Consider the following 17,563-nt stretch of genomic DNA (forward strand, 5'->3'; position numbering starts at 1 on the left):
CAAAAGGATAAACACAGTTATGTTAGGCAAGTATAACATTGCTGGTTGATAAAGTGAGGCTGTTACAGTAGCCGTCTTTTGGAGGGTGTCTTCTTCCATTCCAGAATACATTTTCTTTCAAGGGAGTCGGGGCAGGTGAATACAGTGTAGGTGTTATCTTTGGGTCCAAACAGCTGTGGGACAGCCATGGTGCAACAAAACAACAGGAGGCAACAGAAGAACAGATGCATAAATTGAATTTTCCACCAGCTATTTACAGCCAGATTACAGCCCATTTATTCCATCTGAGTGAGAAAGAATAAACATCCTTGAGAATGTGCCCTCTAATTTCAATTAAATTTTATTGTGCAATTTCTTTTTTCTTCCTCCAAACCACTTTTTTTTTTTTTTTTGCTATGAGATATTTACGCACTTTTGTTGTCTCTGAAAACTTTAGATTACACATAGTTTATAAGAACAGGGCTCTATTGTAATGGTAACTATATCTGATTATCTATAATTAACCCATGAATGACTCATGGTGTGCTGTTAGAGAGGAAACTTAAGTGTAATGAAATTAGTTTTTCGCTCAAAACTCAGACTGAAATGCAGACCATTTTTTTGTTTCTTTGTTTTGTCTGAAAAAGCTTGCCTGTTTCATTTTTTTTCTTTCACACCTCATACTTGAATGTGTTTTTCTATGGATTCAAGTAATTGCTGTAATCAAAAGTAGAAATGCTGAAATGCTATAAAGCCTTGTGCTTGTGTCAGATTTCTGGCAAATTCCAAATGTAGATAGTTTTCACAGTTTTGTATAAACAGCCAAATCTTTGAAGCTTTTGAAATCCAGATCCTGAACCCTTTTGCCCTCATTTTTCCCATTCAGTTTGTAGACAGGATTTAAGACTGTATAGCTGAGAAACCTTATAAATGACCAAAAGTTGGGAAGCTCAAAAAATTGTGCCCAGCTAGAGCTTTCATTTGTAAAATCACAGTTAGAAACATTGGGCTGGAAACTCCTGTAATATCAGATATTTGTTGACTCCATTGGAGAAATTAAATAGTAAATGTAAGTTTAATTAAAGAAACCTGGGGAAGTAAAAGACAGAAATTATTGTCCCTTTTCAAAAAGTTGTGGCTTCCCCATCGTGTAGGTATGGTGATGTTATTTAAGCATGTCACAGAAAAGCCACATTACAGATTTTCAAGGACAGGTATTGTTCAGGTCCATTATGAATTTCCAAGTTCTTCACCACCTTGGGAGATCAGACTACCTTCATACAAGACCAAAGCTTGAAATTTTTCAAAAGAGGAGTTAAAAATTAAGATTTTCAGGAAATACATAGAAATTGTGCTCCAAAATTTTTGTCTTGATGTGGTAAACTCCCACAAAATTTTTGTGACAATTGAATACTTTTGCAGTTACATTGAAAATCTCACTGATTATTAAAAGCGTCAGAAAATCAGCTCGCTATTAATATGGCTAGGTATGGATTTTTAAATTTAAATTCTGGTCATTATCTAGTCTTACCAGAGGAACTGGGACCTGCAGTTAGGCATCTAGCTTCCGTTACATTTCGGGCATCACCTGGCTCCTAAGGGTCTTTCAGTAATCTGAATTTAACTGTGGATTTGGCTAGGCAAGTTTAGACAGCTGGGATCAAAATGCTGACAGTCTGGTCTTTGAACCTGGCTATACCATGCCACAAAGCACGTCACAGAGGCCATGAGCTAGTACGTGGTGCTGACATCAATAAAACTTGAGACACAGGACACGACCACAATGCTGTGTCCAGACAAATACACTGTGCTTCTCAACAGGGTTTATTTGCTCAGGAGCTGTCCTGGACTTCCACAGCTCTATCCCTTCTTTTTCTGAAGTGAGAACAATTTCAGGTAGCTAAGATGTCTCTGTACCATGTTCTACTGCACAGCACAGGAGTTCTGGTTGTCTCATTATAAAATTGAAGTTTTATACATTTATATCTGGGAGATGGAAGTCTTTGGATGAAATTTGCCATAGGTATAACAAAATCTTGTGACTGCTATGTGTGGACTGTTAACTAATTCTAATAATACAGCAAGGGTAAAGGTTAGGCATTTATTTCCATATCTTATTCAAGAATTTAAGGTGACGATATTAAAAACAACTTTAATTCATTTGGACAGACGAGTTTTAATTAAATTGAAACTCCAGGGCTGCTTTCTCTAAAAGGTAATGTAGAGGTCAGATCTTCAGCTGGTGTAAAATAGCACAATTCCTTTGAGAATCTGGCCCTCACTGTTTCAGAGAGTGAGAGAAAAGCAGGGGGGGGGGAAGGACCAGCAAGTTAATGAAATAACGTGTTTTACTAAACACTCTCAGAATGCATGCTCAGCAGCATAATTGACATGATACATCACAGCAGCTGCAGCATGACACTCGTAAAAGGATGTGTTTTACCAGCCTCTCATACAAACTGCACTGTCTCATTATATTTTCAGCAATGTGCATAGCGGGGTAATGAGTGCAAGAAGTTATAACATCGCCAGCTAGTTGGTAACACAGCATGAAATGCTTTCAAAGCAACAAAATAGCACATAATAGAAATGCTAGAATATGCATTTTGGAAAGACTTTAGATAACTATTCTTCACTTTAAAAAAAAAAAAACCAAACAAAAAACCAAACAAAAACCCAACCACCACACACACACACAAAAAGGGGTAGGCCGTACGACATGATAGACCATAACAAACTGAAGGACTTTGTTATATCGATTATGTAGTTTAGTCAAGAGAGAAGAATAAAAAATACCCCAAGAAAATAGACTGCCAAACCCTAAGCAGATTATAAATATACATATGTAAACAAGAGACCTTAACAGCACTCATACAACACTTGCCATCACAGTTGTCAAAACCCTATAAACAATTCATACTACAGTTCCTTAAATGTTTCATTTTTTTTTCCCCTTAAAAAGAGAAACTAAAGTAAATACACCCAGAAAATGGAGAAGGGATTTAATATTGAGACATCCACAGTGAACACACTGAACTATGCAGTTAGAACAGATCACTCCAACACTAATTTGGAGGCACTCAGATTTCTATGGATTTTAATTTGGCCCTTATTCTGGCTGTGCAGTGGTTTGTATATGGGTTGAGAAACTTACTTCAGCACTCTCCATGTCCTCCACTCTCCAACTGACAGCTATTGCCTGTCAGCAGGGCAGAAAATGTCAAGCAAGGACTATAAAAATCGCAGAACATTTCCCTACCTCTGAACCCTAAGAAATATCAGATAGCATGGATCAACAACACGTATGAACATGAAGGTCAGATTAGGAAGAATATCTCGGGGTAAGAGAGACTCAGAGTCAGAAGAAATAAGCTTGGAGAATAAGAAAAGGCTGTTGAAAGGTGTCAGTGGTCATATTATTTTTCCTATAGAATTTATACCCAAAATACATTTTCACATGTTTTGCTGTTATAGATTATGATTCAAACAGCAATCATCCTCTTCAATCTATTAATTTAATGGTATAAAACACTCCTGAAATTTCCTTTATGTGAGAATCCTTTATAGGTAACTGAGAGTTGCAGCATTGCTGTCTTCTGCAGCTCAAAATTATTTCTACCTCTAGGGTTTCAGCAGGATTTACATTTCTGACAGCAAAACTATAATGTAATCTCTAACAAGATAATGCTTATAATGCCTGTATATGCTGTGGCAGAAAGCTGGGTTTAAGAAAGATTTCATTATTCATCCAGGAGACTTTCTACAGTATCGTGTGATTACTACAGTGTTTTCAGACCTTTAACGTCTGAAAGGTTTGTAGTTTCATCACTGTTCTACAAATTTTATTGCTGAATCAAGTATGCAAAATAAAAAGCGTTTCTAATTTTGCATGGTGAGATTCTGACTTTATACAATGAATAAACTCCACCGAAGTCGGAGAAGTTTCTTCACATGCATATTGATACCATTGAGATCAGGGTTTTCTCCATTCAACTTCAAACATCATCTTCTTAATTTATGAAATTAGTATTCGTTATGTCTCTCTAGATTACCCAAATTTACCCTCTCATTCCTAGGGAATAGTTAATACGTTTCATGGTCTTTGGGTATTCTTCCTTTGATTTTTGTTAAAAGTAATACAAAATTAAAAAAAAAAATCATAAAAGAACTGTAGTGTCACAGTTAGACTAGTTCATAATGTTCCAACATTTATAATAATGCCACTAAATAGAGGACATTGGCATGCAGTCTCCTACCTGGGATGTAGATTTATAAGGAAATATAATTGTATCTTCTCCAGGAGTAACTAGAGACTTGAAAATGAAAAAAAAAAAAAAAAAAAAATCCATGTTTTTCCTTCAACTTTTCATGAAATCCTGATTGTGTAAAAATGAATGATGATAAAATGTTGCGGATAATAGAGAAAATGGGTTGAAGAGGACCATTACAATATTTTTGCTGTCATATTTTAGTGTATTTAAGTAGACTTTATTCTTCCTCTGCTTCTCTGTTTGAAATACGACATTCACAGCACTACTCAGCCACGCATATCAGTATAAGAAATAAATACTCTGTGTTCCTTCAAGCATAGCAATTTATATACTTGGTTAAAGTATAATGATAAAATGTGTGGGTCTGCTTTTTTTCTTTTTTATTTAGGATATGCAAGAGGACCAAAGCATTATGCCTGAAAATTTTCATTTGGTCATAAAGACCAATCTATTAAAAATAATCCTGTAGAAAGGAGTTGGTATATTGCACACACAGAAGGGTAAAGCATCACACTCTTTGTTCTTGAAGTAAAAGAGAAAGGCGTTTCACCTGTTAAACTCCACAGCATCAGGAGATTACAATGCTAAAAAGACAATAAGGAAAGTTACTTAAGATAATTAAATTGAGTTTATCAACAACTTTGGTATTGGTTTACACTGAGCAGGATCTGTCCTTCCTTGATGAAAATATAGAAAGCTGGCAAGTCCATAGTGTACAATATGAAGAGTTATACACTACTATCACAGTGTAATAGCTTGGAAAGAATTGTGCACCACATACAACCTAAATGTTCTAATAAGTAAAAAGGCATGAAAAACAAACACCGTGACATATATGAATTTAATCCAGACGTTTACATGTGTAAGACCTGGGATTAAAAAAACAACTCATGTGAAAAGGTTTTCCACCTACCATATCATGAAAGGAGATGGATACTTAGATATCTCTAGAAATTTTCTAAGTACATGATAGTCTACATGGAAACACATCAAAACCTGCAGGTAGTAGAGTTTCTTTCAATTCTGAGCAGAACAAAGTCCTTCCACTTCCATGGGACTCCACAGTACTGATAATAAGTGCTACTCTCTTCATTTGTTTCCTCCTTTTTCCTCTGAACTGCCCTCTTTCCCTAGATTCTCATGCTCATAGGAACCCTAGCTGTCTCTTTTTCTATTTTTTGGCTGAAGAAATGCACTTGCCTTTATGATACATCATTCTTTGCCCTAGGTGTTGTCTCATCTATGTCAGGTACAGAAAGAAATGAATAAAACAAGCCCTTGGACAAGTTTCTATATTCTAAACATTTTTTGAAAAAATTATATCAATGCAAGATCCATAGTAGGACACATTCATGTATAGCTTAATGAACAGGCCTTGATACTTCATAGATCTTTCTATTCCCATGAATCAGGATGATTTGAACTATTTTCCAGCTAGGCACAGCAGTCTGTCTGGGTAACGTTGCCCCTGGAGCCTAATTCGAAGAGCAGTCTTCAGTAGATTAAAGATTCTCTTTTTGTTTAGTTCATGAAATAACAATATTGAGAATCACTCAGTTATTAGCCAAAACTTTCCAAAGAGCAGTCAGTTTGATCATTCATGAGTCTTTATAGGTGGTGAATGAGTTAAGGTGCAACAGCAGAGTTTGATGAAATGTGCTCAATGCCATGGGCCAGAGGTATTTTCACCTGTCAAAAACATGGAAACCCCCATGGTGCAAATCCGCAATGTTCCACTAAATACAATGTTGATTTACACTGGGGAGGATGAAAATACAGGATCTTGGAATGTCTATAGGAATTTCCCAGGCAGCTGTAATTCCTGCCTCTCAAGATGGCTTTTTTTTTGCTTGAATTGTGTTTTAATTTTGTAATGCTTTTTATTACTGTCAGTTTACAGAAACACTTGAGTACCATTTGATATGCTTGCAGATATGTGTATTTTGATTATTTAATCAAGCTCAGCAAACTTATAACTCCAGTTTTACTTTTGTTCTTCTGAGTAAAACTTTGAACTCTGATTTGAAGTTTCCACCTCCTGATGTGATGAGCAATTATGGACAGAGAGATACTCTTTCTTTTCTTCTCTGTCAGTTTTTGTGTGTTCATTAAAACCTTAAGGGATATAATGAAAATATAGTTTGGTACCTATACATTCCCAGTTCTCACTCACTAAAAGCATTTTCTACAATCTTCAGACTTTTGAGTGTTTGACATTAAAAGTTTCTATATTTAAGTGTGGGTGTAATCAAACCTATCTCATTCCTTATGCTACAGGGTTCTCCACTTGATTTGTGCATATTTGACAGGGCTTAGGTGTGAAAGAAATGATCTTTTTTCCGTGTATTTTGACAGATCCAATCTGAAAGGTCAGACTGTATACAGACCACAACTACAAGCTCTCATTTCCAATAAATTTTGACTGAATTGAGAAACCTGGATTCAGTCCTCCTCTCTGATCTATAGCAGACAGGCAATGGGATTATCTGGAATACAATTGGTCTCAAAGGGAATAAAAAGGGGAATTTATTCTATTTTAGTAAACGTATTAGGAGCTTATGGTTTATTTTTAACCAAAGATTTTTCTTTCATATGGTTCTTCACTTGCAAATTTGTTTCTTTCCTCTAGCCTTGCCTTTCCCAATCATTTTTCTTTTTTATCTAGAATAGTTCTGATTATCACAGTGGCAAGCTTTCTGTAAAAATTGTTATCTGAAAAGTAATTTTTAATTATATGCATATAATTAATTATTAGAAAAATTGTTTTGATCATAGTAGAGACTTCTAGGTAAAACTGTGTGTATATTTGTATCTTAATCAAATATACCCTAAGGTTTGGTGTATTTACCCTTACCTAGGGCTTGCAGCAAGTTGACCTAAAATAGAAAGCGAATATCCCAAAGAAACTGCCTCCTTTCCCAGTCATTCTTACCGGGTGCTTCCTCAACTTCTTCTGTCTGAAACAAGCTTGCAAATGTTGATGGTTCTGCATTCCAGACCAGCAGCTGGAGTAGAAATAAGGACACCTGGGAGACTTTTTTTGCTATGAGTATTTTCCATATGAAGGTTAAGCATGGTAAATGAGGACCAATTTTATTATTTTCTGACCACTGGGGTTTAAACTGTTACAGACAAGCCCTGAAATGTTTCCTTAACTGTCAGCACTACAGTGAATTCAGAAGCAGTCTGGATGACAGTGAGCCAAAATACTGCTAGGATTTCCCACATCTTGTGAGAAGCTCACAAGTCAGGTCCTCAGCACTGCTCGGATGATATAGAAGCCGTGGCTCATTTATCAAAGCAAGCACCCAGCACTCTCGAGTCATGCAATGAGTTCCTGAGTGCTTACATTAGCTTTGATTATGAGCATTGCTCCTGTAATTCACTTAAATGATTTAGAAAGCATCAGCAAACATGTATGCGTCAGAACAGATTCAACACTAAGTCCTTTGTGGTTTAGTATTCTTTAGCTGATTTGGTGTTGGTCCTTGACTGGAGCTTCAAGTGCAATTGCAGATAAATATTTGAAGACGCTTTTTCCTACCAAATAATATTTAACAAGCAACATATACATTTAGTTTAAAAGGTAAGTGCCAGAGATTTGATTTCTGAATCCTAAGTCTTTTACAATTTATACAGTGAACAGGTTTGCCAAGCTTATTTGCCTGCTTTGAGTAAGAATCATGTCATCTGTAGGCATGCACTATGCACGATATACATATTTAGTGCAGCAATATTTGGAATCAGATTCCAGTCTCAGGTGTTTCTTCCACGTCTTTTCATAAATTTGTGGGATTTACAGGTGAAGATTTGCTTTCAGCACAGATTAAACTACACAATAGTAATGGAACAGCATAATTAAAGTTATAGAGCAAAATACCTAAACTAATCATCTTACACTGAGGAAGTATTCACATCAAATTAAATTTAAAGCTTCAGTATAAAGTTGCTTTTCTTTTCTGAAACAAATTTAGCCAAGTGTTTCCCTTTAGTTTGAACATCTGATAGAGATTTGATGATACAATTATAGATCATTTGTAATTCTTAACTCTGTAGATAGGCCTCCAAATCTGCAGAAAAAACATGTAAAAACCAGTAGCATAAAAAAAGAGAGTTTTGCAAAACTATAAATTGAGATTTGGCAGTACCAATGAGACAGAAAGGGCAAATGTGTTACAATCATTTACCAGAGGGAATAAACGGGTGGGAAGTAATGAGGATGCAACCTAAAAATAAACCCCTAAAAACATATATGTGACCTAGGCAGACAGCAAGCCAGCAGACATGCACATTATGGACAGTAATGTGATTTCTTTTGAGAGGTTAGAATGACAACCCCATAAGGGGCAGTTTGACTGGAGTACGGTAAAATAAAGTGGACATGCAAAATGTCCTGCTGCAGATGTCACAGTAAGTGAGGAGCAGAGTGTTAGGGACTGTAGTGCTATGGACAGCAAAAATAAACCAGGAGTTTACATGCACTGCAGGGGAGGAAATAGCTTAAATTAGTACAGTTTTAGAGATACTACCGAAAGCAATATTGCAACTAAGTTTTAGAATTGCACAGAAATATATAATCATAGGTAGGATCTCCATGGAAAATCTGGTTCTTAATTAACCTGCCCTTATCACTTTGATTTTTGAGCTTAAAGACTTTAAATCATTTAAATGTTATTTTTATGTCCTAATGTTAACCTTTAACATTTACTTTTTTTCTTTAGCACAAGTTATTCTTATTTTTTCTCTTAAAATATATATATATATATAATTTTTAAAATTGACCACATCAAAGGTAAAATGTTTCCAAATTATCCAAAGATAATTTTTATATGCACCTAGACTTTCTTGTTCCTGTCATTTCACAAAGAAAAAGAGCATTTTAACTTTTTATTGTGATTCGGGGAGGATTATATTTTTTAATTCATACTTTCCCAACCTAAGAAAATGATTTTCCATTCAACTGCAGTATTATTATGACTAATAATATCTGTGAGTCTTATAAATAGCCAAATCATGCCTTCTTCTTGAAACTAATGGGGACACAGTGTAAAATCCCAGTAGCCTCAGCATTGCATATTGGAACTGAGCCATGAAGACATAAATCCTATTCCTGATACTCTTGGGAAGTCCTTGCATGGGATTTTGCACTTGGGCTAAATGTAGGTAGATGGTCTCCCGTTACAGTACGTACCCCAAGATTTCCTTGGAGCTTTTTGTCCTTTATATAGTAATGGAGTCACGTTTGGAAAAGGATGGAGGGTCAGGAATTGGGCTTTACTTCAGCAGGCTTCTCTGCTTCCGCTTTCTGCAGATACCTTGAGATTTTTATTAACATGAAATATTATTTTAATTTGTATCTGTGCTGGTTTGTTTCTAATTTTATCTTTTAAACAAAATGTATAGATTTCATTTATTGTTCGTTGCTCATCTGTCTCTTTAGGCAATAAAAGTTGTGAAAAAATAACATTAGTATTCATTTAAGAAAGATGTGGGCAAGCAGAAGTATCTAAATGTAAATTGAACCAAAATACTCAGCTTTTATTATGTTTTTTTGCTAAGTCTATTAATTCTCCATAAAAGAACTTCACTCTCATCTATTCTTCAAGATTAATTAAAGGAGATAACTTGCTATTTCTGAGACAAAGTCTGTCCTTATGCTCTGTATGAGGCTGATGCACCCTTGATTTCTGAACGTGCAGGAGATAAAGGCTCTGGTACCGCTGCCCCGACCACTTTGCCAGCAGCCTCATTTGCTGCAAACTTCCCTGTTGCTTTACGTAAGGATGCACGGGAACACGACATCTGACATGCAGTGGATTTAAAATGTCCTTGAAAAGGGAAAATTGTGGCTCCAATGCCAGAACTGTCAATGCTGCCAGTGATTTCAGCTGGGATAAATCCTGACTTTCAATTTCCATAGCCTCAGGAGTGTTGCACAGTCTGCAGAGCTGGCGTTAGAGAACAGCGTAAGAAGTAATCATTTCCTCCTCCCTACCTGACCCCTATCTCAAGTATCTTTAGAAGTTAGTTCAACCTTTATATGTTTCCTGCTAGTCCAGATCTGAGGCATTCCTGACAGTATTGGTTGCTTGTCTAATTTTCCTGTGGCACAGCATAGAATCAAAGACTTGTTTCAATGTATTTGTGGCTTCTCCTGGAATTTACAGATAATAAATTGTTCTCTGAGATAGTGGGGAATAGACTTGAACAGACAGGTGATTGCTTCCTATCAGATGAATGTAAACAGCCTGAAAAAAATTGTATTTTTAACAAATGTAACAACAGAGCAGAATTCAAATTGTCTCAGTTAATTTCTGATTCCTAGAATATTCTAATTTCCAAGGTATTTAATACTTTATGTGTGGATAATATATTTCAATTTCATTGTTGTTGTAATGTAGTCATTTAGTTCACAGTAAATTCCTGAGAGTGTAGAAACAAAGGAGGGGGAATGGAGGGATTACACTGATCTCTTGGGAACCTTTATTGCTGCATTCAGTGAAATTGAAAGTCATCTCCTTGCCCAAAAACTTGAAAGAAGTCATTATTCCACTTCTAATGAAGTTAATGGAAATTTTGCAATTTATTTCATTTGCAGAAAGATCAAGTTTACTGTTCCTGTTCCATTTTACAACAGCAGATGACAGAAAAATATGATGGGAACAATTCCAGGTCTCCTGAGTTAGTGGGCTCTTCAAATTAAAAAGTCAGTCCTATGCTATCAATGCTGTTGCTAGAAAATGTGCTGAAAATGTTACGTGCCTATGAGGTATTAGAGGTTTAGAATGCTGGCAGTTAAAAAAAAAAAAAATATTGAAGACATTAATCCACCTCCTGACATTGTGGGTGCCGTTGGTTTGTCTGTACCTCCTTCAGAAACGTTCATCTAGCTGGTAGCATAGTAAGTATCAGTGCTTGAAACATTCAGAAGATTTGATTTATTTTAATTACACACTAATTAGTGGGAGCCTTTTAATATGCTCAATGACACAAGTAGGGCAGCAGAGCAGCAACTATTGTGTGGTAAAGGAAAGTGCTGAAAGAAAGGTGCTTTTGTGAAAAACTGTCGAGCCTGGGGGAAAAGAAAAGTAAGTTGGCAGGAGATCCACTTCTAAATAGAAAGTACATTTAGTTCCTATTCATTTGATCAACTTTTTTTTAGGTGAAATGAGCACTGACTGCAGAATGTGCAGGGATGACAGTGTGTGGGGACATGGGCTGTAAGACAAGTCCTGAAGGTGAGGTTGATAGGAGAGTCGTACAGGAGACTTCAGGATTCTCCCCGCTCCATGCTCTTGCCCTTTCTTCTGCCTGCACCAATCGTTCAGAAGAGACCTTCTTCCTGAGTAGTCATGTATATATGATGAGTTTGCTCTAAATCTTTATTTTAATATTTAAAATATTAAAGAGGTTTATACGAATATGAATGCAGCTGCCTATTTTGAAGTGACTAGCATTGTCTCATTCTCCTTTGTGTTGGCTTAGTTATCTTCCTCAGAAGCCAAATACATTTTTAAAGAGTCTTGCTGAAGAGGACAGTCCTTTATGCAAGACGGCACACCACCCCTGCACGGGCATATAGTTAGGAATATTAGCTACGTGCATTTAAAAGGATGCACCAGGAACAAAATCTCTGCAGAAATATATTTCCCTTTTATTAGGAAAGCCTTCTGTGGGCTTAATTATCACGGACAAAAAAAGCACACTGTTTCCCAGGGAAATACTACCCACTGATATCACAAGAATTCAGCCCTGCTTAAGTGCTAGGAGGTATGTTCTCAGTGCACTTATAATCGGGTCGTTATCACCATGGTTATGAGATTTAACTGGCTGAAAACTGTAGGCATTTGTCTCATTAATGCCAAATGTTATAGTTTATTTCTGGGAACTGAAAACCCTGCTGCCCAGGGAAACCTGTTCTGTGATAATCTTTGAAAACAAGGCACTTGAGAATAGCCTGCCTGGTTCATGTCAGATGGTTTCACACATATTTTGTTACTGGTTCATGGGGAGTTTTGGTTATTAAATAACTTTGTTCTGCGGTATTTTGCTTTGTGAGTTAGCGTTCTTTATGGACTGCAGGTCTAGCTCTTGCAAAACAAGCACGTGATTATGATGCTCTTCGCACATGTGCAATCACCTCTGGACTACGCTAGCATCTTAGCATACTCTGCATTTACACTTCACCTTTCCCTCTCCTCTTTTGGTTTATCTTTTATTGTATACTTTCAGACAAAAAAATACTTTTCAGCTGTGATCTTGGGATTAAATACAGTCACACTTGTCTGCTTGAAAGATAATGAAGGAAGTGCCATTGCCCTTCCAATTTTGTTTCTATTGTTCCTGAAACAAAAAAATGTAAAATCATCAGCGATTTCAGTAACACTTGGATCAAACCAGAATTAATACATTTGGACCTTATTTTTTCCCTCTGTAGTCTCCTTTGTTATCAAAATGAGTTACCCCAAAATTAAATCCTTGCATTCGATCAGAAAACTTGACAGAAATTGGAGGCTTTCATTTATCAACTACTCAAAGTTTTCTTCTGATTTCCAATCTTTGTTGAGTAGGATTTGTACAGAGTATAAAAAGCATATGTAACTACATCACTTTGACCTCTGACTAGAAGTGTCATCCATGGGAATTTGGAGTTTGGATGATTTTCATCTGCTTTAGTCTTTCTTTGTTGCATATCGGGACTGTACATTTTGATTTTCTTCTGGCAATGTGTTTTCTATGCAGAAACTAAGAGTGCCAGAGCAAAGGAGTTGACAGAGGAAGGCAAGGGTACTTGGAAAAGTAAAAGAATGAATAATACAAATATATAGATTTGAGTGAAAACACAATGTTTGGAAAAGGTCCTTATTTATTGCTGTATTTATGGAGTATTATTTATTATTGCTGTTATTAGAACAATATTTTATTGCTTACCTATAATAGTCATGAATGTCTGTAAGTCATCTTAAAATCTAACCGTGCTCAGGTTTTTTCATATATATATCGTTTTCTTTTGAATCCGTGGGTTTATATAACCAGTCTCTAAAAGTCAAAAAAGCCATTTAATGATGATTTTTCCCCATTCTGCCTCTTGACACACCTAAACACACCAAGTGCTCTCTCTCCCATAATCAAAATGGTGGAAGTCTCCACCTATGTCTTGCCTAATCCAAATGAAGATGCATGAACACAAAGGGACACAATAATTATAAAGCTACTTACTAACCTTACTTATATGGTCATTTCAGGAGGCATAAGAATAATAAGAATGGATAGGAATTGTAAAATTGGCTTTGTAGGTTATACATTTCATATAACTCTATGAAGGTGCACTGCCTTATAGACAAATGGTTGGAAAGGATAATGATAATATACAAAAGAAAACAACACTAAAATAGATGGATCTTTAAATAAAGAATTGCATAGATAAATGCTAGGCATAATCTTTCAGAACTAGGATAAAATTCATAACATTCACCCCTCTTTTATTGTCTTCTGGCGATTTATTTAATGTAGAGGACTGGTTCTGTTGTTGTATAAACAGATCAGGATTCTGTATATGGGCTGGGGGTACTACGCAAAAATGAGATTTTAGAATGAAATTTTAGACCACTTGTTGGGAGAGGAAGAGGACTGAAGGATCACAGGTAAATCAAAATTGTCATTCTGGCCATGTCCAAGCCAAATCTGATGCCCGTGCAAGAGTCTTTGTGCTGATTCGGGATGATTAAGCAAAAAACGTGGTAAATCTGGCCCTGGCATAAATATTAAAGACTGCTAAATATGTGCAGGGAGGAGACATCCTGACTCCATCTCATTTCCTCGTGCAGCTGGCACTCTGCTAACAGGTTTGGCTGAAGCTAGTTCTGTGTGTCCTCTCCACGGGCTGCTGGCATTGCAAAGGGTCTCTTCCTCCACTCTCAGGAACACTAGTTCAAAGTGACGGAAAGATGCCAAGACCTTGGAATAGCCTAAGATTTTGTATTTACTTTGCAAAAGTGCAAGAGATCTTGGAAAATGTGAAACCTCATTGGCTTCAAGAATAACATGATCCGGCTGCAGCCACCCACACGTGCTGGTGGTAGCACAAACTGTGAGAGCCAGGCAGTCCTAAGCAACATGAACATTCATGGATTATTTTAGTAAACCTTTATATTCTTTTCAAAACAGATTGTTAAAATATCAAGCTTTTTCTTGTTACTTGTCTGTTTGCATGTCAGTCTGCTGCTCAATGGAGGTATGTGTTTTGGAAATGAGCTCCTTCACCTATAATTTAGGCTTATTCTCCAGGAGATCCAGAGCTGAATACAATACCTGAAGTAACAGTGATTGTATTCAAAACTGAGGCAAATCACCAAATAAGGGTAAATCTGGCCACAACCTCTGAGATGGTAAGAGGAAGAGAGCTTAGAAGTTCCAGGATGGTGGCTGGGAGCAGTTTGGGAGGGGGTATGATAGAGGAATTGGTTGTACTTTGGCAGTAAAGGAGACTGGGACAATATCCCATGGCCAGGATTTCCTGCTATGGCTCTGTTTGTATTACTTTTATTCCTCTTTGGCTTTCTTCTTTCTGCCTGGTCTTAGGGAAAAGGAGAAGGAACTACAAAACCATGAATTTTCAACACCACTCGATTCGATTTAAAAAATGTGAGATCATGGTATACTCATCTGTCCTAAGGGTTCAGGTTTTTTCCTTGACTCCCTATAGAGGTAAAAAAAAAATCCCAAACCAAAAACTGAGGTGCTGCCTTATTTGCAGTGGAGCTGCCTGCCTGCCCTCTGGGCATCACAGCATTGCTTCCAAAGTTGCAGTGCTTCTGAGAAGCTACATTAAACTTTAATTTTATTTTATTTTATTTTATTTTATTTTATTTTATTTTATTTTATTTTGCTTAGCATAACATTTAAAAAAGAAATTAGAATTTATCATTATTTTGTTGACACTTAAGAATTATCTATAATATTCCATGAAGCATATAAATCACTTGTTGTCTTTTTTACTTAAATACTAAAATGTATTTACTCATTTAAATAACTGCTTGTTGCCAGACACAATCCTCAACTGTTAAGCCAGAGCTCTACTTGTGGCAATTCTGTTTCGATAAATTTAGCTGTATTTTGTTTCTGCGGTCATGGATTCGGTGATTACAACAGGCAGGATATCTAGAGTTTAATGTCTAAACTTATCTTAGGTATTTCCCAATGACAAATGTCCCACTGCTACCACCATTATAAATACAGCTCATAAAAAGTTTTTACTTGTGAATCCTGCTGTGCTACACAGGAAAAGTCAAAGTTTTTTCCATGATTTCAACAAGGACTTGCCATGTGCACAAGTTTCATCAGTGAAAATCAGAGTCCTCATTTTCATGAACCACGTTTATTAAACTCATTCTAATTCCCATAGCTATGAAGAAATAAATTGTCTTTAGACCGTTGGCTGGCTAAAGTATTTGTAAGGATTCTCTGCAATAGAAATAGCGCTCCCTGAAGTTTGTGGTACTGGTAAAACATTTGCAGTCATACTTTTCATAATTAAATTGAGCTATTTCACCTTAATTAAGTTGGAAATGTACCACCAGCTGAACTAAAGAGAAACTTTGTGAAATGAGCTTCTGAACTCCTCAGTCTGTTTTGAATAATGCAGCAAATGCTTTTCCATTCCCTTACCATCAGGTAACAGAAACGCGGACTGGTCCTCTTGGCTGCAGTAACTATGACAACCTAGATTCTGTCAGCTCTGTTCTGGTTCAGAGTCCTGAAAATAAGATTCAGTTGCAAGGTATGTAGGTGCAATTTCATTAATTTGTTTTGGAACAGGATGACATTTATCACACTATTTGTTTTTCTTTCTTCCACCTCATAAAAGGTCATTTTCCTAATTTTTTTGTGTGTGCGCAATAAGTACGTTCTAGACAAAGTGAAGGAAATGTCAGTAACTCATGTCGCCTTTGAAATGGAAACAATTTCTGTACACATCAGAAAATAATTTGAATAATGCCGTTAACATTTTACAGCCCTCTTTAGCAACCACTTGCACACTGTTTAAACAGCCTGAATTCCCACAGATTCCACCAAGCAGGGAGTGACATTTAGTGTGCTCAGCCTGCTTTGCACAGACCGAGCAGTAGCTTCTGCCTCACGCAGCTGTCCCACTGAAATGGCTGGAGCCACTGGAGGAGCAGCATAAAGATTTTCAAAGGCTCTAAATAATGAAGAGTCCAAAGGCTCCTCTTGGGAATTTTAAGAAAACTTGGAATGTTAGGCATGTCACTCATCAGAGATATAATAGTAATTATATATGTTGAAAGAGGAAAAAGAAAAGGAAAAGGAAAAGAAAAAGAGGAAAAAAAGAGGGGGGGAGAAGGAAAAGGAATAAAAAAGACACAATTTCTAATTAATTCCAGTAGACGCTTTTCCCTACCTTCATATTAGGTACACAAACATTTCTGAAAATTCACCCTCTATGGTATTAGGCCATTATTAATTGCTTTTTTCAGTCACACAAATGTAGCATGAGCAACTTATTATTACTATGAAAAAAGACTAAATTCTCAATAATTTATATACTTGGGTGTACCTCTATGTATATACCATGAGAGAAGAATCCAGTTCTTAATTTGCAATTACAGGTAGCTATACAATTATTTCCAGTTTTAAATTTTTTCCATATTGGTTCATAAATCAATTGGACATATAGTGTGAAGTTGTTGCTGACTAATAAGAAAGATTATCTTCCCGTTTAAAACATCCATGTGCTTTTTTTCCTCTTTCCTTTCTCTCTCCTCAGAATAAGTTAAAAGCCATAAAATCATACAATAATTTCAGAGACAGTGTGTATTTTTTAAAAAAGAACTTGTCATTTCCACTGGGATGCAATGATACGTTTCTAGAAATAATTTATGATTTTTAATGGTCTCCAGCATATGCACAATGGTTGTCAGTTAAAATTTGTAAAATAACCTTTGCATGCCTCAGACAGTGGTTGGACGCATGCTATTGGATTGTCATTATGAGAAATATATTATCAGAACTGCATAAACTATTTCATACTTGTCATGGAAGAACTGAACAAGACTCAAGTTTGTTTTTCTGGGCTTTCGTTTCCTTTCACAATTTCAAGGCTTTTCACAAGTATAGAAGTACATTGAAAAGTTTACTCAGGTACCAACAGTGTTTTACAAATTTTGACATGAGTTAGAAGAAAGCATGGACAGACCTGGTTTTAGCAATTGTGATATCACTTTTGACTCGGAAAGGTTATGAAATTACTGTTACAGTCATCATTTTTATATACCTAAAAATAAGGGATAGAT

The 17,563-nt window shown here is 36.2% G+C and overlaps 1 protein-coding gene across 2 annotated transcripts in view; it reads left to right on the forward strand.

The window, feature by feature from the left end:
• The window catches only part of BRINP3 (BMP/retinoic acid inducible neural specific 3), a 223,331-nt gene that overhangs the window by 138,885 nt on the left and 66,883 nt on the right, over positions 1-17,563 (forward strand). For both annotated transcript variants that reach the window (XM_054833452.1, XM_054833453.1), the window contains exon 5: positions 15,924-16,029. In XM_054833452.1, coding sequence (XP_054689427.1) covers positions 15,924-16,029 — 106 coding nt within the window. The remainder of the gene's footprint in view (positions 1-15,923; positions 16,030-17,563) is intronic.

This window comes from Grus americana, chromosome 8, assembly GCF_028858705.1.
Source record: "Grus americana isolate bGruAme1 chromosome 8, bGruAme1.mat, whole genome shotgun sequence".
NCBI lineage: Eukaryota > Metazoa > Chordata > Aves > Gruiformes > Gruidae > Grus > Grus americana.